The sequence below is a fragment of the Hydra vulgaris genome, chromosome 02 (genome assembly GCF_038396675.1).
Source record: "Hydra vulgaris chromosome 02, alternate assembly HydraT2T_AEP".
NCBI classification, from domain to species: Eukaryota; Metazoa; Cnidaria; class Hydrozoa; order Anthoathecata; family Hydridae; genus Hydra; species Hydra vulgaris.
In genome coordinates this window covers 9,835,001-9,859,672 of record NC_088921.1, presented here as the reverse complement: position 1 = coordinate 9,859,672, position 24,672 = coordinate 9,835,001, and the positions used below count along the sequence as shown (strand labels likewise).

Sequence of the window (24,672 nt, the reverse complement as noted above, 5' to 3'; positions counted from 1 at the left end):
CCTAAAATGCATTCACAATCATCTACTTCACATCTCTTGTAACCCTAAATCTTGTTAGGAGGGCATGATAAATCTTTTGCCTTCTTAACATTATGGGGAAGTAGTGATCTTCTGTAGGCAATGCGTTAAAGAATATCCATTCCAGTAGGGAGTTGAAGACCTTAAGAAAAAAAAAATCAATATTCTAATTTTTAACATAAAGTTTAAAATTCAAAAATTTTTTTAAATTAGATATGTACATGTAATAGCTGGTTTAGCCTCATTTATGATAAAAAGTTTGCTTTTGCTTGATCTGAAAAACCTTCTCTTCCCAATATCTTTTACAATTTTTTTTACCATTTTTGTATTCAATCTAAATAGCTTTAATGGCTTGTAATTAGTTAAAAATTTCAATACAATTTTACTTTATATTGTAATTCGATAAATAACAATCAAGAAAATACGAAAGTTATTTACAAAAATAAAATAATGTAATGAAATTTCAAATACAATTTGTTTATAAAATCTCTTAGTGACTTAAAAAATACAGTGCAGGATCTTCAGCACATTTTCTTCTGCATTATTTTATAAGAATCTTTTTATTGCTACCGATTTTCATAACCATGCGTAACATAAAATTTTCATTTTTTTCTTTCATATATATTGTTTTAACCAAGAATATGTAAAAAACATGATGACATACCCTTTTAAAATAAAAAATATAGATAACAAATAACAAACAAACAAATAAAAATGGAAAGAATTTTTTCATTTAAATCCCCCTCAAACACCCTGAACACACACTAATTTACCTTAATTGAAGTACAATTTCTTAACAACTTTAATCTTGAGGAGGACTTAAAAGTCACCCGATTGACCTAAAAAAAATTTTGACTAAGTTTTAGCATATTTGCTCCAACTTTAGCTGGGTATGTATTTCGTTTTCAAAAATTCCCTAAAAATGCCTACTTCTAATAAATATATATATATATATATATATATATATATATATATATATATATATATATATATATATATATATATATATATATATATATATATATATATATATATATATATATATATATATATATATATATATATATATATATATATATATATATATATATATATATATATATATATATATATATATGAAGACTCCACGGGAGAAAACAGCAGGGTGACATTTAGCTTATATATGTATATATATATATATATATATATATATATACATATATATATATATATATATATATATATATATATATATATATTATATATATATATATATATATATATATATATATATATATAATATATATATATATATATATATATATATATATATATATATATATATATATATATATATATATATATATATATATATATATATGTATATATGTATATATATATATATATATATATATATACATATATATATATATATATATATATATATATATATATATATATATATATATATATATATATATATATATATATAAATATATATATATATACATATATATATATATATATATATATAAATATATATATAACTATATATATATATATATATATATATATATATAAAGTATTGGACAAAACATTTGCAAGCAACATCAAGCAATGCTAAAAAGTGTTCCTAATTTTACATGTCTTAAAAATGAAACGAACTATACTACCACAGCAAACAGTTCAGGAGTCTGGAGTCATAGCATGCCATGCCATGAGCAATTAGCTGACAGGTGACAGCACACAGGCAGAATTTCCTTGACAAGTTCTATTTTGCAGCGGACAAAACAAGTGCAACTTTTTTGGATTGTTTGATTTTCTTAAGTCTGGTCCGTGTAATGTCACGGAAGTTTTTAAATAATTATAGGAAGTATCCAGAAATTTCCAGAAGCATGCAGAAGCTTCAAGAAGTTTCGAGAAGAAGCATCTGGAAGCATCCAGTAGCATAAAGAAATATCAAGAAACATTCAGAAGTATCCAGACGAATCAAGAAGCTTCCAGAAGCATCGAAAAGAAGCATCTAGAATCTTCCAAAACAGGTTCACACAGGTTCATTTTATTATATAAGAGACATGTAAATCGACATGTAAATCAGTCAATAAAGTGAAGCCAATCAGTCAGTATTATCAAGACAGTTTATCGAAGTGAGTTTTATCAAAGTGTTTTATTGAAGAACATCAATACAAGAAGTGAAATACAACAAGTGTTTCATTACATCAATACAGTCCACATCCAACCAAGACGTTGTGTTCCACAGTGCATTATTGTATCATCACAAGGTAAATGTAACACGGTAAGCCTTGAGAAGCGTGATTATCTATTTTTATTATTTTTATGACTTCAAGTGCAAAAATGGCTCCCGACAGTCTGGGATTGGAACTAAGAAAGAAAATTATTGGCGATTACGTAAGTGGAATGTCACAAAAAAGTATTTGTGATAAATATCGCGTGAAAAATGAACGTATCAAGACTATATTCCAAATATCGTTCTACGGGGAAGTTGGCAGCAGATAACATAGGTGGAAGACCGCGTTCCACCACTTCTAGAGAGGATTCTATGATCGTCAGATCCATCAAGAAGGATCCATTGAAATCATCAGTCGAGATATAAAAGCAATTAGAGCTGCCTGTATCGGACCGAACAATCAGTCGACTTGCTGTTAAAGCCGGATTGTTTTCTCGACGCCCTACAAAGAAACCGCTGATTTCAATAAAAAACCAGAAGAAAAGACTTCTGTTTGCTACATCTCATATTGACTGGAATGTGCAGAAATGGCGAACTGTCCTGTTCAGTGATGAATCGAAGTTCAACATCATTGGAACGATGGCATTTGCTGTGTACGTCGACCGGTCCGAAAACGCCTCGATTTACGTTACTGCCATTAGACCGTGAAGCATGGTGGAGGCAATGTAATGGTCTGGAGGTGTTTTTCTCCTAACGGTCTAGGTCTAATACATTGAAACGATGGAATAATGGACCGTTTCATGTATTGTCATGTATACCGTTTCAAAATATCCTGAGGATGTTATGTTACCTCATGCTGAATGGAATATGCCAATAAAATTTCTCAGCAAGACAACGATCCGAAACACACTGCAAAAGTAGTCAAGAAGTGGTTTTAAGACAACCACCTATCGATCATGGATTGGCCGCCTCAATCTCCGGATCTCAACCCTATTGAGAACCTGTGGGAGATCGTCAACCGCAGAATTAATCGTGAAGGTGTTCGTAATAAGGATCAACTGTTTGAATAAATTCAAAAGGCCTGGGCAGCAATTTCACAAAGTTTCATTGATCACCTGATCGAATGTATGCCTCGAAGATGCAAGGCTGTGATCGAAAACAAAGGATTCGCCACGATTTATTGATAGCGAAATACAGCTTGGTCAACATTTTGTCGAGTTGCACTTGTTTTGTCGAGAAGGAAATCAACTTTTTTTAATACTTTTGATTAATTTATTAATTTTTGTCTACAATTAATGAACTTTGTGATGAATAAAACTTGAAAAACTTTGTCTCTAAACAGTTACATAGTTATTTATCTAAAGTGAAAAAATGCAGCACTTTTATAAAAAAGAAACTAAATTAGCGTTATTTGGTTGCACTCGTTTTGTCCGATACTTTATATATATATATATATATATATATATATATATATATATATATATATATATATATATATATATATATATATTTATATATATATATATATATATATATATATTTATATATTTATATATATATATATATATATATATATATATATATAAAGGGGAGAATACGGAGAAGTGGGACCCGGGAGAAAAGGGACAACCTGAAATTTCTAATTAGGAGTGTTTCCCAAATACTGTTATTTAATGTAAGCATTTAAATTTCATCCCTCTACTTAGCAGAAATTTCTTTTTCTTCCTGCGTGCGCTAGAAGCCATAATTTTGAAAAGTACCTTTATAAAGTGTTTACATTGGAGTGAAGAGGGACAGAAAATAGAAACGTTTATGCCCCGCTTCTTTCCGCCGCCATTTGTTTATTTGGATTGGTGAAAACTGTTGAACATTTTTATGTTGATCAGGTGATTTTATGATTTTATCAGTTTCTATTTAATAATTTATGTTAAAGTATTGTTTTAAATTTTTTTTTTCCACTTCTACTCACACTTGTCCCACTTTACCCCAATCGCACGATTTTTCTGAAAGCAAAAACTTGTATATTTAGATATAATTGGCTAGCAACCTAAGGGAATCGAATCAGTGCCTTAAAAGAAGGTTTATTTGTAAAAACTTGTTTGTTTCAGTTCATACATTAAATATAAATTATATTGCAAATACCCAAAAAAAAATTTAGGTGTCCCACTTCTCTCCACTCTCCCTTATATATATATATATATATATATATATATATATATATATATATATATATATATATATATATATATATATATATATATATTTATATTATTAATATTATTATATACTCCCCACTCTCCCCTATTTATATATATATATATATATATATATATATATATATATATATATATATATATATATATATATTATTATTTTTATTATTATTATTATTATAATTATTATTATTATTATTATTGTTATTATTGTTATTATTATTATTATTATTATTGTTATTATTATTATTATTATATATTCAATTTTACTTTTACCCAATTTATTTATGATATTACGTATTAAACAACATCTTATTTTATTTTTTATATATTTTTTGTAAACATTCATTCAATTTTTATTTTATACTATATATCCTTAAAACAACTTTGTAAAAATTTTAAATTGTAATACGGTGCTCGGCAATAAGGCAAATCAATGCCTTCTTTTTGCTCCGGCCATTAACTTAGTTGTAAATTTACAGAAGATATTATATTTATTAAACGGCGAAAATATATTCCTTAAATATATATATATATATATATATATATATATATATATATATATATATATATATATATATATATATTTTTAAACAACATTAAAATGTATTCAACAAAATAGAGTTCTAAATGTTCTTAAATTAACAGAGATATCGTTTAATACGTAATATCATAAATAAATTGGGTAAAAGTAAAAGTGAATAAATAATAATAATATATATATATATATATACATACATATATATATATATATATATATATATATATATATATATATATATATATATATATATATATATATATATACATATATATATATATATATATATATATATATATATATATATATATATATATATATATATGCATATATATATATATATATATATATATATGCATATATATATATATATATAAATATGTATATATATATATATATATATATTTATATATATATATATATATATATATATATATATATATATATATATATATATATATATATATATATATATTAATATATCATCAAAATTAGTTTTAATTAAAAAAAAATATAATAATATTAAAAATAAAAATGTCAATAATAATAAATGAGTAATGTTAACAATAATACAACAATACATTGGTTTAACTTTTTTTATATGTCCAACTTATAGTTTATTTAATATAATTGTCTATTTATTATAATAAACTTCTTTGAAAATAAACGCAAATGCATTTAACTGCATTTAAAAGGTGAGAGATATTTTATCAGATTAGATAAAATTATCCTCAGACCTTACAAGTCTTAATCCGGCACTGGCTTTAAGAGCTACGGTATTTTATGGGCGTGAAAAATGCGGAACTATTTATGTAGAGATCTTTATCTTTTATTTATTATTATTATTATTATTTTTTTTGTTATTTATCTCCTTAAGGCCGAGAAGGCCACTACATATGTGGAGGCTACTTAATAGAGGTTATAACCCTCTCTCAACTCTATAACTCTAAAACAAGAACCTTGACGAACAAAGCCGCTGCGCGGAGAAACAAGTTGAGTGCAGCACTACCGGGGAAGTGGTCGGGATCAAATTCGGAACATCTCGCATATGAAGCGAACGCTTTACCACTACACCACTACCGTATCTGCGCGTAATATCAGTGGCCTTACTACAGCAAGGCCACTGTAAGCTACATTTACTGTTCCTCAAGCAATTAGGCCTAGGGCAAAGTAGTTTAGGAGCCTCATGATGTATTTTAAGAGCTTTTGATGCTGTTTTTCTAGTAAAAGTTATTGTTCCAGAGAAACAGAAATTGGGCACCTAGACCAGTATGCCTACTGGCTAAAAATACTTCACTACGCCACTGTGTATTATATATATAATCCGAGCTGTAGCTAAGCAATGATTTATACGTAGATTACGAAATAAAACTTGTGGTGATTGGAGCCTAGAAAAAATAATCCTTAAAAAGTTTCCCATCTCTACCCCAAATGTGAGGGCGTCAAATTAATAACTTTTATTTTTTTTTCTTACACTAAATTTAAGTTAACAGGTTTTAAAATTCAAAATTGAAAGGTTATGATTATATAAAGTTTACGCCCAAACCGAATAAGATGGTTGTTTCAACATTTTCTGAGAATGTTTTGGTTCGTAACGATAAAATTATTAATTTTACAAATAATATTTTTAAAAACGCTCTAAACAAATAATCCAAATACGCATTCTTAAAAAGAAACCTTACCTAACTTAATTTTAACAACCATGGCTTTATTGAATGATTCTGAATCCATTACTTTTAATTTTTTCGAAGCATAGCGCTTTTCCTCTGATGAAAACGTAGATCCAGATAATAATTTTTTTTTTGATACATTTACGGATTGTGCTTATTTTTATCCTAAAGAATTAAAAGGTTTTCTTTTTCAAAATTCAAATAAAAGTTTAAATCGAGTTAGAGTTCACGTCAATATATGAAGTTTAAATCGGAATTTTGAAAAACTTTAATATTTTTTAGAAGAAACAAAATATCTTTTTAATATTATTTGTCTAACTAAAACATGAGTTACATTAAACAATTTTGACAATATTTTTAATATTTCTTATTTTAAAATTATCTCACAAGAAAGAAAAACTAATAAACGGGGTGGAGAACTTGTAATTTTATGTTCATGAAAATTTCATTTGTAATATGAGAAATAATTTAAACGTCTTCAATGGCAATAAAGAAGTCCAAAGTGGTTTCTAAATGTCCATGCCGTAATATTACGCAAACTAAAAGTGGTTCCTAAATGTCCATGCCGTTATATTACGTTTTAGTATCTCCTCATAATTTCTTTCTTTTTATGAGAAATTATACTTTTAATCGTCACAAAATTTATTACTGCATAATTAATAAGCTCTTTATTCAATAATTTGTTCGTGTTCACTTTTATTTTAAATATGGCAGACAAGCAAGTTTTTTCAGTGCAAGCATTATTAACGAAAAAGCGAATATTTACTCACGAGGAAATAGAAAATTATATATTCGATAAAAACGAGGAGTTGAGTGAGGTTTCAGAAGTAGAGTATAGTTTATCTGATAAAGAAAATTCCGAACCAGAGATATTAGAGTTAAGTTTAGAAGAAGAAATGCCTGCATTGGTCGATGCTCTTAGTTCTAGTGACAATTCCTTAAATGTATTTCCTGGCTCATACATACCGATTTGGAAATCTGAACCTTCAAATAATAGAGTTCACCCCTTTGAATTTACCGGAATTTCTGGGTGCAATCAAGATATAGTCAAAAATGATCCTCTTTATTTGTTTGAGCTTTACTTTACAGACTTTACTTTACTTTTTGGACTTCCGCTTCAAAAGTGATAAGACGTGTTTTTTCTGCGTAAGATTTAACTTTTAAATCTAGTATTTAATATATATTTGTTTTCCTAGATTATTATACTCTCTTTTAAATATATTGTAAAGTTTTCTTTCAGTCTAATTTTTCCTAGTTAATTAAGGTTTTATTTTGTTAAGGTTTTTTATATTAACTTAAATCTAGTAATTAATATATATTTGTTTTCCTAAGTTATTGTACTATCTCTTTTTAGTATATTGTTTTAAGTTTTTGTTTTTGTTTGAGTCTTTTTTTTTTTTTTCCTAGTTAATTAAGGTTTTATTTTGTTAAGGTCTTATTTTGTAATAATTATACAATAATTTATAAAGTTTTTTGCACATACATATATTTTTCGAAGATCGTCCTTTTTCCTTGTTTATAATTACTCGGAATTGTACATATTTTTGACTGCTATATTATATTGACTGCTATATTATATTTGACTGCTATAATATATTTGAATATTTTTGGTTTTATTTTGTTTATCTACTATATTGTGATTTGTGAAACATCTTCCTAACTTTTATTTTATTTTATTAATTGTTAATTTTGTTCTAAATTACAATACATTTCTTAGTATATTTAAATTTTTCTAGCTTGCTAATTGACGTAATTAACGAACCATGGATAACAGACGAAGTTTTAAAAGCTATTAGAACAAAACAAGAACTTTGGAATAAATATATTGCCTCTGGTCGCCATACACATAGAGAGCTCAAAGACAAGCACAAAGAAGCATGCAGAAATGTAACCAAAACTTTGAGATTAGCAGTGTTAAAATATGAAGAGAACCTAGCTAATTTATATAAAAACGACCCTAAAAAGCTACACGCTCATATCAAAAACAAAACCAACTCAAAATATGTATTCAACTCCATAAAAACAATTGATGGAACAATTTCAACAGATCTTCAAATTATTTGCACAACCCTGAACAATTATTTCCAATCAGTATTTGTCAACGAGCCAGACGGACCTGTGCCGGAATTAGAACCCCGAACTGACAAAAAGTGTATATTAGACCAGAATATCTTTTCAATCAACGATATCCGTGCTCGACTCGCAAACCTAGACGAATCTAAATCTCTTGGTGCTGATAACATTCACCCTCGTGTACTCAAACACTGCGCAGAAGCTTTCGCATTGCCACTAACATTAGTTTTCAAGAAATCTTTCTCAACCAGCACTATACCAGACCTGTGGAAAAAATCTAACGTCACGCCCATTTTCAAGAAAGGAAGCAAACTAAGAGCATCAAATTATAGACCAGTTTCTCTCACATCCATACCATGCAAAATATTCGAGAGTATATTACATGAAAAAATAATGCTACACTGTAACTTAAACCGTTTAATAAGCATAGCACAACACGGATTTGTTCAAAGAAAAAGCTGTTTGACTAATCTCCTCGAAACTCGCGACTTCCTCACAAAAGCTGCACACAAGAAGTATCCAGTCGATATGATTTACACTGATTTTGCAAAAGCATTTGATAATGTCCCACATAATCGCCTATTGAGCAAATTGAAAGCATATGGCATCAGCGGGAAAGCACTAATGTGGATAAATGCTTGGCTTAACAGTAGACAACAGCGTGTTGTCATTGATACTCACTCAACTGCTAAAATATTCACATCAGATTGGAAAAAAGTTACAAGTGGCGTCCCTCAAGGAAGTATCCTCGGCCCTCTCCTTTTTGTACTATTTATAAATGATCTGCCGGACAACATTACCAGCCAGTTCAAGCTCTACGCAGATGATAGTAAAATTATGAACATGATAAAATCGAATGAAGATATGCTAGCTTTACAATCAGACATTGAGCAAGCCATAAAATGGTCTCACAAATGGTTGATGTTCTTTAATGTGGAAAAATGAAAAACAATGCATGTCGGTCGAGGTAACACAGAAGGCACTCGTCGAAACCTGGAGGAAACTGAAACTGAACGAGATCTAGGTATTCTAATATCAAATGACTTCAAAGTCCGTGCCCAGGTAGAGTCTGCAGTCTCAGTAGCCTATTACAAATTGGGCCTACTAAAAGAAGTATTCCGAAGCAGAAGCATTTATCTTTGGCGAACGCTTTACATCACATATGTGCGCCCACACCTGGAATTCGCTATTCAAGCATGGTCTCCTCACCTAAAAAAGGATATCAATATGCTTGAAAGAGTTCAGCGCAGAGCGACAAAAGTTTCCTCAATCAAACATCTCCCATATGAGCAACGCTTAAATATATTTAGAGTGACAACACTGGAAGAGAGAAGAGCTAGAGGAGATCTTATTGAACAGTTTAAAATTAAAAATAAAATTGATGATGTTAACTTTTTTGTTCCTCAAAGGATCTCTAACAACGTATATTGCAGGAAGAGTCACAATAAACAGCTACACAGACAAATTGTCAGCGATTGCGAAGAGCGACATCACTTTTTTACTAATCGTGTCACACCGTCCTGGAATATGCTACCACAGGAAGCAATTGACACTCACTCAGACAACTTATTCAAAAGTTTCCTATCATGATGGGCATCTTGTCTCGTTGACAATTAGCCCTACACATTAGTTAGTATAGAGATGCCTGGTGTTGCATCTCTTCGTCAATATACTTTATAATTAATGATTGACTAATTTACAGTATTATTGAATTTGTAAAAACATAAAAAAAAAAAAATTATTAATGATTGTAAATTTATTGATTCTAAATAAAATCAAATTCAAATTCAAATTCAGATGAAATTTGTGAGTTTATTGTTAATGAAACTAATCGATATGCTTCCCACACTATAAATAAAAAAGAATTATCAGTTAAATCCAGAATGAGGCGTTGGTTGCCTGTGACAGTTTCAGAGGTCAGGCAATATATTGCAATTTTTTTATATCAAGGAGTACTTTGGAAGCCCACGTGTGAAATGTATTACACCACAAATCCATTGTTTGCAAGTGCTGGTACTAAGTGGTTGTTATCCTATAGCAAGTTCAAATTAAACGATAAGTTTATTCATTTTGTTGATTCTACCACATTACCAAATAAATATCCTCTTTTATCCAAAATAAGCACAGTATGGGATTATTTTAAAAAAATTCCAAGAGGTGTATACACCTACACAAAATATATCAATTGATGAGTCACTTTTATTGTGGAAAGGTAGACTTTCTTGGAAACAGTGTATTCGAAGCAAAAGTGCCAGATTTGGTATAAAAACTTTTTCATAATGCGCTATCCTATGAGCTTTCATCAGTATTATTGCTAAGATCTACAGATACCATAGAAACACTTCGAAAAAACAGAAAAGATTTATCTATTTCTATCCATGAAAAGTTAAAAAAAGATTGAATGCAAAGTTCTTTACAAAGATAAAACAAATATCATGATAACACATTGGAAAGATAAAAAAGATGTTTATACCATGTCAACTTGCACTATTGATGGGGCTAAAAATATTTTAAGAGCTGGGAAAGAAAAGTTAGTTCCTTTAGTTATTGATGATTATAATCAAAATATGGGAGTCGTAGATGAAGTGACCAAATGATGACATCATACGAAGTTGAAAGAAAAAGGGCAAAAAAGTGGTACAAGAAAGTGTTTACTCATTTAATTAATCAAGCAGCATTTAATACACAAATAATTTGTAAAAAAATGAGTTGTAATATGACACCTTTAAACTTTAGAACAATGTTAATTACATCAATTATTCAACAATATGGCCAACAGCCAAAAAAATCTCACTCTAGATTGGTAGCAAACAAACCCTTACGATTAATTGACCGACATTTTCCATCATATGTGCCAGCGTCTGAAAAAAATATTAATGCTCAGAGAAGGTGTGTGGTATGTTACAAACACAAAATAAGAAAAGGTTCTAGATATGAATGCGTAGAATGTGATGTAGGACTTTGTGCAGCTCCATGTTTTTTGACTTTTCACACAAAGACTGAATATTAAAACTTATTTTTTATAAAAATTTTCTATTATTATAGTATGGTTATAAATTCTTATACATAAATAATAGTGTTTTTTAGTGTTTAATAGTGTTAAAACAGTAAAAAAATTTTTCAATTTAAAAGTAAAAAAATGAAGTTTTAAAAAAGCCGGGACATTTAGAGACCACTTCAAAAAAAAACGCCAAACTTATAGCGACCGTTTTTTAGAAAACGCGCGGACTGTTAAAGGGTTAACACCCCAATAATTGTAAAAAAACGTATTTTCAAACAAAAAATCTTGAACTATTTAAAGATCTTTACTCAATGGGAATATATATAAAACATATTGATTTTAATGACAATGCAAATAACATCAACGAAACATTTTATACAGTGGTGTAACTATAAATTTGAACCACTTTAAATTTTTTCAAGATATATTTGCAAATGAAATATCCAATATTTGCTTTTTATATTGAGTTAATATAACACGATTAAGTATATAAAAAATATTTATTTTATGAGTTTGAAAAATAATCTAGAATCTTTCTCAAAATAATTATAAAAAAGAACGAACATTAAAATTATGTTTAAGAGATGCACACTTAATAGCAAAAACTAACTTTACCTCACTTATGCCTATGGCAGAATTTTTATTTTCATAATAGCTATACAATCTCAAGACTGTAATTCTTAGAATGCTATCAAGAAAAGAACAAAACAATTGAAGAATATTCTAAGAAACATTGTATTTGTTGAACTACTTTAAACTTTTCTTCTTATTCGCAAATTCCGCAATTACTTTATCTAACTCTAATGTTTATGCTTTTTCGTTCTCTTTTGCCGAAATTGCACAATGTTTGAGACATTCCTGAGACATGCTATTTCTTAAATATGATTTGATAATCTTTAATTTGCTGAAAGATCTTTCAGCACTTGCAACTGCCGCAGGTATTGTCATATATAGCAATATTGCTGTGTCTACATCTGAAAATTCGCACTTCATAAAACTGTATTTGATGAGCAGTATGTCAGTTAAATCTTTTAATGTAGTAGCATCTGTGATGTCATTTTTGATAAAAGTGATTGCATTAATTAATTGGGTTAGAAAATATTCTTTCAAACTATCTGGGTAACTATGTTGCAATAATTTAGTTGATTTAATTAAATTATCTTCAGACAATTTTATTAAATTTTGAGGTTGCAAAAAATTATAAAGGTTTGAAAGTTTTTCCATTCCAGTAAATCTATCACTTATTTGCATTTTAACAATATCTATGGTCCTATAAAAAACATTTTTTGAAATCTTTTTTCAGCGAATTTGTTTGAATTACTTCCACTTAAATTATCAAAATGTCTCGCATATTTGGATTGCCTTTTAACTTTAAATGTTGGTTTTATAACTATATCTAAAAGCGTAACTTTATAGCTAATAAAGAATTAAGTCTTGACAACCATCATGTTGGGTTTAGCTTTTTTAATGTTTAATTAGTTACTTACCGACTCCCCGCTAAAATTTGATAACAAATCCCATCTTTAATACTGTTGCCAAAAAAGGAGTAAACTTCTTGTAAAATTATAAAAAAAATGCTTACTTCTCTACAACCAGAAACAGCGTCATTTATAACCAGGTTTAAATTCTGACTCGCACAATGAACATATTGTGCAGATAAATGAATATATTTTTTTTTTTCAGAACTGCGTTATAAATGCCACTCTTCACATTAGCTCCGTCATATCCTTGACCCCGGCACTTTTTTAAGCCTACTCCTCTAATTTTAAGCAATAATAACAATTGATTGGTTTAACCTACTGCCAAATGATCCTTTATTTCATAAAAACCCAAAAATGTTTCTTTAGTCTCTATTTGACAAAGTTGAGTGTCCTGTTTGCGAATTATGTAAACGTATCGAAAAATTAAACTTAATTATTCTTTTCTAGATACGTCTTGAGTTGTGTCAACTATAATAGAAAAAATGGCAGATTAATTTATTTCCAATAATAATGTTTTTTCTAAATTTCAGCTTAAATATTGAATCACTTTATTTTGGATGGCTGGACTAAGACATTTTATAGTGTCTTAGGCTTATTGAGTACTTGTTTTATTGTATCGTAGTACTATGACAGCAAATAAACATGAGACGAAAAATTGCCATTGTAAGTTTCATTTGCCAACACTTCAATTAATCCATTTATTTGATCATAAAATATGAAAATTTACAATAATATTTCTAAACTCACATAAATAAGGTTAGGCGTCACTCATATAGTTAAAAACTAGTCAATGGAGTGACACCTGAAAGAAACAAAAAAAAAAACAAAACAAGTAAAACACAGAAAGAATTATAAATAAGAAAAAAAATGAAAGAAAGAAAGGAAAAAAAAGCACCAATAAATAAAGACGATATTAATAATTGCAATAACAATATAATAAATATAATAATATTAATAATAATGTGAATAAAAAAAACAAATAGTAACTATATCATGATAAGTTTACAAAGAATTATAACTAATGGTAAAAATAATTATAGTAAAGTTTATAACTACGACAGAAATTAATAAAATAAACATAACAATTACAAAAATTAGGATAACAACCATAAAAACTATTATTACAATTGAATCACTATCACTATCATTATAAATAATATTAATAAGATTTAAAAAACAAAGATAAATTTATGATAATAGTAATATTAGTAGAGTTAAAAAAGACAGTATAAAATAAAAGTAATAATAGTTTTATAAACACAGTAATATAAAAAAAGCAATAAAAATAAAAGATAAAATTAATATTCATTAACTATATACTCAAATATAAATTTCTTAATTTGGTTTCGATTAAGAAGAAGAATGTTAGTAATAAAAGGATATTTAGTTAAAATCATTTTTTTTATAAATGGTATTATTTGGTTTCAGTGAGAAATACATTGATTTTTAATAGAGAGCTTGCCATATTTGATAGTGCTAAAAAAGGAAGTGTGTAAGTTAAAATTTTCAGTATTTCGAGAGTAATATTTGCGTGTGTCACTTGTTTTAATAGAAAAATTATTGAACGAATTTGGTAGCTTATTTTGAAGAAAATCAATCACAAAGAGACAATTATAAAGCTTTACAAGATCTTGAAATTTTAGAATTTTTAATTCAGAAAACCTATTTTCGATTTTAGATCGTAAGGGAGAAAATGTCATAATTCTTAAGGAAGTGCGTTTAAAACTGTTTTTACGATGAAATAGAAAACTACCTTTTTGACCCCAAACAGTGCAACAATAACTTAGATGTGAGAAGAACAAGGAACAGTAAATTGATTTTAAAACATGTTGGGGAACATAGTGTTGTATTAATGACAACATATTATTGGCACGTGAGAGTTTTTTATCTAATTCAATTAGTTGATAGTACCATGAACGGTTTTTGTCAAGAAATATTCCGAGGTATTTTATATATCTAGATGGGAAAAGTCTTTTACCATTATTTCTAATTTTCACATTATCTTTTTTTTTGGAGGGTGAAAAATAATAAATTCAGTTTTATTGATATTTAGGAAAAGACAGTTACTATTTAACCAATGACACAACTGATGGAGATCTGAATTAACTTTTTTACAAAGCTGCGCGAGTGATTTATTTATGCATAGAAAATGCATAGAAGTGTCGTCAGTGAAATGATGAACAATCGAATTATTTATAGAGTGAGGCAGATCGTTAATGTATATTTAAAAAAGTAAAGGTCCTAGAACAGAACCCTGTGGTACACCATACTTAATAACTTTACGTGTCGATTGAAATCCATTAATCGAGACAAATTGAGTGCGATTGTTAATATAGGATGAAAACCAACTATTAGCAATACCCCGCATACCATAGTGGTACAATTTTTCAGTTAAAATCTTATGGTCAACTGTATCAAATGCTTTTTGGAGATCAATAAAGACGCCACAGGCAAAAGAACCACTATCAATCGCACCACGAATCATTTCAGTAATGCTAATAAGTGCATGGGAAGTAGAGTGTTTTAAACGAAATCCAAACTGACGACCGTTGAGACACTTAGAATTATCAAGAAAGTGGTAGATACGAGACTGCATTAATTATTCAAGAATTTTGCTGATATTTGATAATAATGATATTGGTCTATATTTTGTTATTGCAGTCAAGTTTTGAGTCCTTCTTATGGATTGGTTTAACAGATGCAGTTTTTAAAATATTAGGGAATATACCAGTAGTGAATGAGAGATTAAATAGTTTAGCAAGTACTGAGAAAATATTATTAGCAAGAAGTTTTAGAATAAAGGTTTGAATGCTGTTTGGACCAGAAGCCTTGCCATCATTTAGAGAAAGAATAACTGATATTATTTCATTTTTTTCAGTAGGTTTAATGAAAAGAGAGTCAGGGTTTGATGTTTTTAAATATTTATGGAAGTCAGTATGAGATTAATGAATATTTTTTTGCAGTTCTTCAGGGATTGAAATAAAAAAGGAGTTGAGAATTTCGGAGATTTTAACTGGATCATTGATAATAGCGTTGTTTGAAGATATACAAGATGTACATGAGATATCATTCGAACGTATATTTAAAAGAGTTCTAATACGCTTCCATGTTGCTCTCAAACTATTGCTAGTGGTAGTAAAGTAGTGAGAAAAGTGTTTTTTTTTGCTTCTTCGAATAAGTGTTACAAGTAAATTTCTATAGGTTTTGTAAGTTTTTTCAAGCATTAATTTTTTGAAGTTTCGAAGAATAATATTGGTTTTCTGAGAATTAATAATTCTTTTTTTAAAAGATGAATAAATTAGAAACTGTAGCAAATGATCCGATATTGTAATAGTTAGATTGCCGGAAAAAATATCTTTAGAAGTTGAATTAGAAAATATATTATCAATTAAAGTACTTGAGTGTTTGGTAATTCTTGTTAGTAAAGATATAAAAGGAAGAAAGTTATTTGAAGCAATCGTGTTCAAATACTCCGAGATTGAATTATCTAAGCTTGCTTTTATAAGATCGATATTAAAATCACCCATTATAAAGATAGTTTTATTTTTTTCAACAGCAAGTTTTTCAAATAGAATAGCAAGATATGAAACAATAAATTCATTAATATCCATGTTAGGATGGCGATAAGCACAGCCTACTATGATATTATACTTTTTAGGGAAAATGATTTCAACAATAACAGACTCTAAGAAATGGGGTTTATACATAAGTAAGTCATTTCTAGATTTATAAACTAGTTTATTAGAAATGTAAAGTAGAGCACCTCCAAATAAAGTTTTAGTTGGAGTATGTTCATAAACATATTCACTAAGATTAATTGGAGTTGTTGAGAGTAAATCAGATTTCAGCTTAGTTTCTGTAATTCCGATTATACTAAATTCATAATTTATTAGAGATAACAGTCAAGTTAATTCGTCAAAATGTTTAACTAATGAAGCGATATTTAAATGGAATAGAGAAAAGCAATTAATATTGATGTTTGAAGAGTTAAATTTTTCAATATCAATGTATTTACAATTGATTGGATTCTCAACTATGTTCGTATCATCATCGTCATTGTTATTTAGCTGATAAGTAAAGTAATTATTAAGTTGATTAAAAGTATCAGATTCTCGGGATCAAGGAAAGAGGGAAAGGTCATTTGGCAGATCATTGAAATGTAATATATTGTCAATTGAAGTTTGAAGATGAAGTTCATTATCCGATATAGAACTAGAAGGAAGAATACTTTGCAACATTTAATACAGAGCCAATAATTCATGGAAGAGTTTTTTAATAAACTAAAATCATTATTATTTACAAAACTACATTTCTTGTGGATTGAACTTAGGCAGTGATTGCATTGAAGTGAATGATGATTAGCACGAATAATTTTATCACAAATCTTGCAGAGTTTAGACATAATAAGTAGAAATTTGTTTAGGGTTAGGGTTACGGTTAATAAAGATATAAAATAATTATAAATAAAGATATTGATATTAGTAAGATTATTACAACAGATAATATAACGATGATGAAGTTTATGATAAAAATATTAACAATATAATAATAATAACGGATAATAATAGCAACAATTATAATAACAACGATCACAAAAATAGCAATAATAATAAAAATAGTGACAGTAATAAAAAAAGTAGTAGTAGTAATGTATGATAAAAATATAAATACTATAAATATGACTAACGCTTAATAATAAAATATACAATTATGTAGCTAGTAATAATGTAATCAATAATATAATATAATAGATAAGTAAAAAAGAAAATAAATTGAATGAGCTAAAAAAAAAAAAAAATTTAAAAAAAAAAAGTTATTACTACTTCAAAAATAACCGTAAATTTTAAACTTCTTTAATTATTAGTTATCTAACTTGACTCGCTGATGGATGGCAAATAATTAAAAGTTCTTTTTCTAAATTCGAATTTTTTTGTTGTTTTTTCTTTTTTCTTTTTTTATCTGTAAGCAAGTATAATCCATCGCATTCAATATAAACACTTTATTTAACTGGTTACTTATTAATTAAATAATTTATAACTTATGTAATTTTTTAAACAAACGATTAACTTTTTGACTTTTATATATAATTTGCAAATGCTTTTTCTTCTTGATAAGTTTTATTCTTTTTATACAAATAATTTCTTTCTTTTTTTCTTTTCTTTTTTTTTTTTCTTCCTATCAACCGTTAGATAGACACATCCGCTATTTGCGAAGACCTTGCAGTGAATTTCAGCTTAGTTTTTGTAATTCCGATTATACTAAATTCAAAATTTATTAGAGATATAGACACATATATACAGAGCCTTTAGAGAATATACAGATAGGCGGAGAATCCCCCCAGAGGATTTATAGACAGACCTAATAGACCATGGTCAAAGGGCGCCGCAAAAAAAGGGGCCCAAAAATCGAATCGCAAAAAAAATTAAATTTCAATTTTTGGAAAGTGCATTTTCATTTAGAAAGTAATTGTGTAAAAAATAATTTAATTCAAATTTGGGTCTGAAAGAAACGGGAATTTTGTTAATCTACTTGAGTTGATTGCAAATTTTGATCCTTTATTGGCCAGGAACTTCAAAAATATATAGTGACAGCGGTTCTGGAAAACAAACTTCCTCTCAAAGAATACATGTGATGAATTAATCATATTGATGGCAAGAAAAGTTTTGCAATCAATCAACGGCGATGTTTTAAAATCTAAGTATTTTGGATTATCAGTAGATTCAACACCTGATGTGAGTCAAAAATATCAACTATGTGTGATCTTGTGGTACATTGATCAAATTTCTAATTGGCCAAGTGAAAGACTTGTCAACTTCATCCACATTGATAACCACACCGGCAAAACGTTAGCCAATGCAACCGTGGAATTTTTAGACATAAAACTGAACAAGGAAATCAGCAACTGCAGAAGCCAGTCTTATGATAACTTAAGCAATATGACTGGAAAATATAAAGGTATGAAAACTAGAATTTTGAAGTTCATTAAGCTGTCAAATTTCTTGCCATGTTCAAATCATTCTCTTAACTTGGAGAGGCTGCTGTAGTTTACTGCATCGAGGTCAATTTTTTTCAATTTTTTTGGTATTGTTCAAGAACTGTTCAATTTTTTCTCTGCTTCTACAAAGTTATGGAAGTTTTGGAACAGTTTGCATGTAGTTTATTTAAATCACTATCGAATACTCAGTGCACATGCTTAATTGGTCAAATTGGAGCGCACATGCTTAATTGGTCAAAACCATTCATCTGAACTACAATAAATTAATGGAAGGGTTGGTCAAAATCAATGAGAGTGAAAGTTTTGAAACAAAAGCAAAAGCTGCGGCTGGAAATTTACTATCGAAAATGGAAACTTTTGAATTTACTTTACAAAAAATAATATGCGATAAAATTTTGCAACGAATGAATGCTGTTTCCAAATTATTGCATAGTGCAATTATTACTCTAGATGCATGTGCTGAAGTTTAATAATCTCTTAGTGATTATCTTCTTGGATTAATTAACTCATTCAATTTAATAGTACAAGATGCGAAATTACTGTTACCAGACATTATTTACAAAAGTGACGTAATAAGAAAGCGCTTTCAGGTGAATACTGATCAGAAGAACCTCAATTAAGTCCATGTCAAGAATTTTTTTAAAAACCATAAATAATCTTAGTAGATATTTAAAAAAAAAAAGCTCAATGCTATCAGGAATTGAATGACAAATTTGTATATTTATTAGACACGAGATTCAATAAAGATAAGACTTGTGTTAATCGTCTGGTGGAAGACAACACAGAAGACATTGATTATAATTTATACGCAGAAATTAAACATCTACACCTGTATTTGAAAGAACATTTTAATAATCAAGTTTCTGAATTGTCCTATTTAGTTTTGTTCAAACTTATAAAGGGAAAATAAATAGAGCCTACATTTCCAAATACTGAAATTATTCTTAGGATTATCATATGTTTCATGATATCCAACTGCACTGGAGAAAGGTCATTTTCCAAATTAAAATTAACAATAAACGTTAAACAATTTTGCATTATTGTCAAAAAATGTTTAATTAAAATAGATTAATTGATTAACGAGTTCAATTAATATAGATTAATTGAATAACGAGTTCGTTAATGAAAAATACAGAAAAAAGATTATGTAGATTTTAAACAACATTTAAGAAAAATTGAAATAAAACCTTTAATTATTTTAAATTAAGAATACATTTTTTTAAATTAACATTCTATTTCTAAATATGGGGCGGCAGGTTTTTTTCCGCCTTGGGCCCCTTAAGCTGTAAATCCGGCTTTGTATATATATATATATATAATATATATATATATATATATATATATATATATATATATATATATATATATATATATATATATATATATATATATATATATATATATATATATATATATATATATATATATATATATATATATATATATATATATATTAGGGCTGGTACTGATTAATTTTTTTTTGTTCGATTAATCGTCTAAAATTTTAATCGATTAATCGATTAATTTCGATTAATTCTGAAGTCGACAGAATAACCTGCTTTTCACCACTGGTGAGGTGAAGTTGTTATCGGTAAACGTTAACTAACTACACTATAGTACAGTTAACAAACAAGACACTTAATGCCTGCTATACTGTATTCAGTTTAATTGACAAGTACAAGTAGGCATCACTTTAGCCAGTCACGTAAACAAACGAGGACGTTAACGTTTTCTGGAAGTAGACAAGATCGCAGTTTGTTGACAATGTACCCTGACGAATTAAACAGTCTTTCACAAGGAACAGAAGTGGCAGGTACACACAGAATTGTCTGCACAAAACTGCTCAGGTTAGGGTAACGATGCCTGTTCAGTTGCCACCACATGAGGGGATTCTCAGTTTCTGGAATTACACCTTCTTCTTGATATCGTGTAAGCTCAGCCAGTGAGCCATGTACTGTTTGTGATTCATCTGATGAGGATTGCGATTCCGAGTCGCTGACCAACAGAGTAAGTTTCAGTTTGTTACGCACAGGTTCTGATGCCTCGCCAGTGCTGGTAGTAGTTTCACGTTCAGCTCTCTGTCTTTGGTTACAGTACACCCGAAATGCATTAGAAAGTATTGTCCAAACTGCTTCACGTTTCTCTCTTGAAAGACAGCCGAGTTTCTTGTAACGTGGGTCTAATGCCACAACCATTTGCAACGTTGGCAATGCATCAATTTTTTCAATGCGACCTGAGAAGTCATTTAGTGTTGCGGATTTGAAACGTGCTATATACCCTGGATCGTCATCATTAACCCGCAGAAGTCTGCGCAAAAATGCTTCTAACGGAAGTACAGCCGAACATGTAGCATACTGTTCACTACCAATATACTCAGTAGCATCTGCAAGTGGACCCAATACCGAGACAAATTTTGACATTTTCTCCCAGTCCAGCTCCCTTAGTTTATCTCCAGTGTAATTCTCGGGATGGTCAATATGATACTGCTTAATGGCATCTTTCACTTCCAGCAATCTGGCTAACATTAGGTAGGTACTGTTCCACCGCGTAGCTACATCCTGCTGCAATTTGTGAAACTTCACATCGTCAGACCTGTTAGAGATACTGGCTTGGCTGGCCTTTAGCTCTGATGTATTCCTTGAACTGCGCTTAAAATGTCCAACTAGGTGTCGACATTTAGCCAGAATAGGAGATGAATCAGCTGGTTTCAAACCTACTAGTATGCTCAGTTGAAGACAGTGTGCAATACACGGTATATGGCTGTAATCCGTCCGTCCTATAGCAGCAACCATATTTCGTGCACTGTCCGTTACGATACAGCTAATTTTTTTAGCAATGTTCCACGTTGCGGCAAACTCTTCATAGAAACTGGCAACATTATCAGCAGTGTGCCTTTCTTCAACATTTATGCAAGCTAAAGCGACAGACGTCAGTTTCCACTCAGAATCAATCCAATGACCTGTTATCCCACAGTACGATTCATTGTTGGTGGAGGTCCAAAAGTCAGTAGTTAGAGCAATACTATGAATGCATTCAAGAGCTTTCTTGTTCTCATTCAACTTCTCATTGTACATCTCTCCAATGACAGTGTCGATTGTACGGCGACTGGGCAAAGTATAAGTCTGGTTTTGAAGGGCAATACGAAGCACCGCCTCTAGTCCAGCATCTTCTACAATTGCTGTTGGACGTCCAGAACTGGCAATCCAATGAGCTATTGCCACCTTCAGGTCGGCTGAGACCTTTTCACTGACAGGCTTGTTTGACTGACACGTAAATAAATTGGTGATTGATTTTATCTGAGGGGTCATCTTACGTTCACTGTCGACAACCTGTTGATATTTCAGAGGATGCTTGTGCTGAAGGTGATAAGTCAGCGATGTGTTTGAGCCACGGAAAGCAAACTGTTTATTGCAGTGAACGCAGTATATTTTGTCACCTTCGTCTACTTTACCATCAGCATTCAACTTGAAAACAAAATGTTTGCTTAACTTTCCAGTTAAATGTTTGACAGAAACGCTGCTTTCATTAGTTGCCGCAGCCATATTTGCAAAACAAACTTTGTTTACTTTAGAAACGGATATACAAATGTAAGATAATGTTCCCAGGTCAGTAAGTATTTTAAAATATGACAAAATTTTTAGTCGAGATTTTCAAGATACGCGCTTTCAAAATTAATTTTATATTTATCGAATTCTATTGAAAAATTCTAAATTTAATACTCTTTTTTGTCATGGCTAATGACTTTGAAACAATTGATTTTGAAAAGTTGCGTTTAGACGTTTTTAAAACTTTTAAAACTGAAAATAACTTCTTTGCGAATGATTTATATGAAAACGATATATTTTTTTTATAAATTTTTATGCTTAACATTTATCAAATTAACAGATATCAAAATATATTGTTCATGCTAAAATTTAAATTAGGCCAAGTACCATACCACTTCACAAATAATTTCTTTATAAAAAACGTTAATAAATATAATATAAGAGAAACAGGTAATCTTGAGTTTATTCTAATTGAAGAATATTAAAGTTAACTTTAATATTCGAGTAGTTTTAATACAACTAGTTGTACTTAATATATAATATATTACCTATATTGAACATAATATATATTATTCACTTGTAAGGGCTTCGTGATAAGATCAGTACGATCTTCTTGAAGTCCTGTCTGTACTATTTTAATTATAATTATAATCTCGTTTATATATTTTGACTAAGGAAAATTGTAAATATTACTATTATAAATTACGAAACTTGTAAATATATATATATGTACGGCAAATTAAAAAAAAAAAACAAGTAACGGAAAACCGGCAAAAATTAATCGAAATATTACTAATTAAAGAAATTTTAATCGATTAAATAAATTAGAGATTAATCGATTAATTAATCGTTAATTTCCGCAGCCCTAATATATATATATATTATTTAATTAATTTAAAAGCTTTATTTCAATTTAATTTTAACTAGATAGTTTTAGTTAACACTAAAACTAATTTAAATCAACACATTTAACTTTGTAGACAGTACACACACACACACACACACACACACACACACACACACACACACACACACACACACACACACACATATAAATGTCATGAAAATTTACAACTGTTTCAAATTAAAAAAAAATATTTATAATAATACAATCTTAGCTAAAGATATAGATCGGAATAAAATATAACAAAATTTTAAAAACGACAAATTTTGCAAACGCAGTTATTGCCATACCAATTCTTGATATGTTTTTTGAACACCTCAAGACTTTTTGCTGACCTAATCTCATTATTTAGTGTGTTCCAAGGCGAGGTGGCTCAACATAACGTACAACATGAATCATTATAAATGGAGCCTTTAGGAAGTAGAATGAGTTTTTTGTTTCAACGGAGTTTATACGTAAGACTTTTTTTTATAGTGAAAAGATTTTTCATAAATATTGGATTTAAACAATTAATAGACTTTAATGTTTCCATCATTAGAATTCTCTAATTTCTTAGATGGATTCTTGGACCATTATCAAAATTTAATAATTCGTCCAGAGAGAAATAAAATCTTTTATTGACTATACTTAGACCTCTTTTATCATTCTTTTAACTAGTCATCTTTTTTATTAAGCAAAACATCCTAATTAGAGGACAATAAGAAAAGTTAGACAAAGTAAAAGCATTAAACAGCAAAATAAATTTATTACGGGATAAAAAACTTTACCATTAGCTTTAATGTATAACTGTTTTATATGTTCCCCAAACTTTAGATCTTTATCAATTGTTATCCCGAGTAGTTTTATATTATCGGAGGCAAAAACCCTTATATTACCTATTTTTAGCAATGAATTTTTTGTGTTTTTTAAGCCAATTAAAAGTAATTAAAACTTATCTGGGTTATCAACCATCGAGTTTTAACTGAAACCAATTGATCGTAATGGTTGCTTCTTTTTACAAACGAAAAATAACCTAATCACAAGCATAAATAGTGTTGTCATCAGCAAAATTACAAAATTCCGTA

At 28.8% G+C, this 24,672-nt stretch overlaps 2 protein-coding genes across 2 annotated transcripts in view; one reads left to right on the top strand and one right to left on the bottom strand.

The window, feature by feature from the left end:
• The window catches only part of LOC136076723 (usherin-like), a 765,758-nt gene that overhangs the window by 321,194 nt on the left and 419,892 nt on the right, over nucleotides 1-24,672 (top strand). The gene's annotated exons all lie outside the window — the stretch shown is intronic.
• Nucleotides 12,491-12,934, bottom strand: LOC136075819 (uncharacterized). The gene has a single exon (XM_065789257.1). It carries the CDS (start codon nucleotides 12,932-12,934, stop codon nucleotides 12,491-12,493), a length of 444 nt encoding a protein of 147 aa, XP_065645329.1.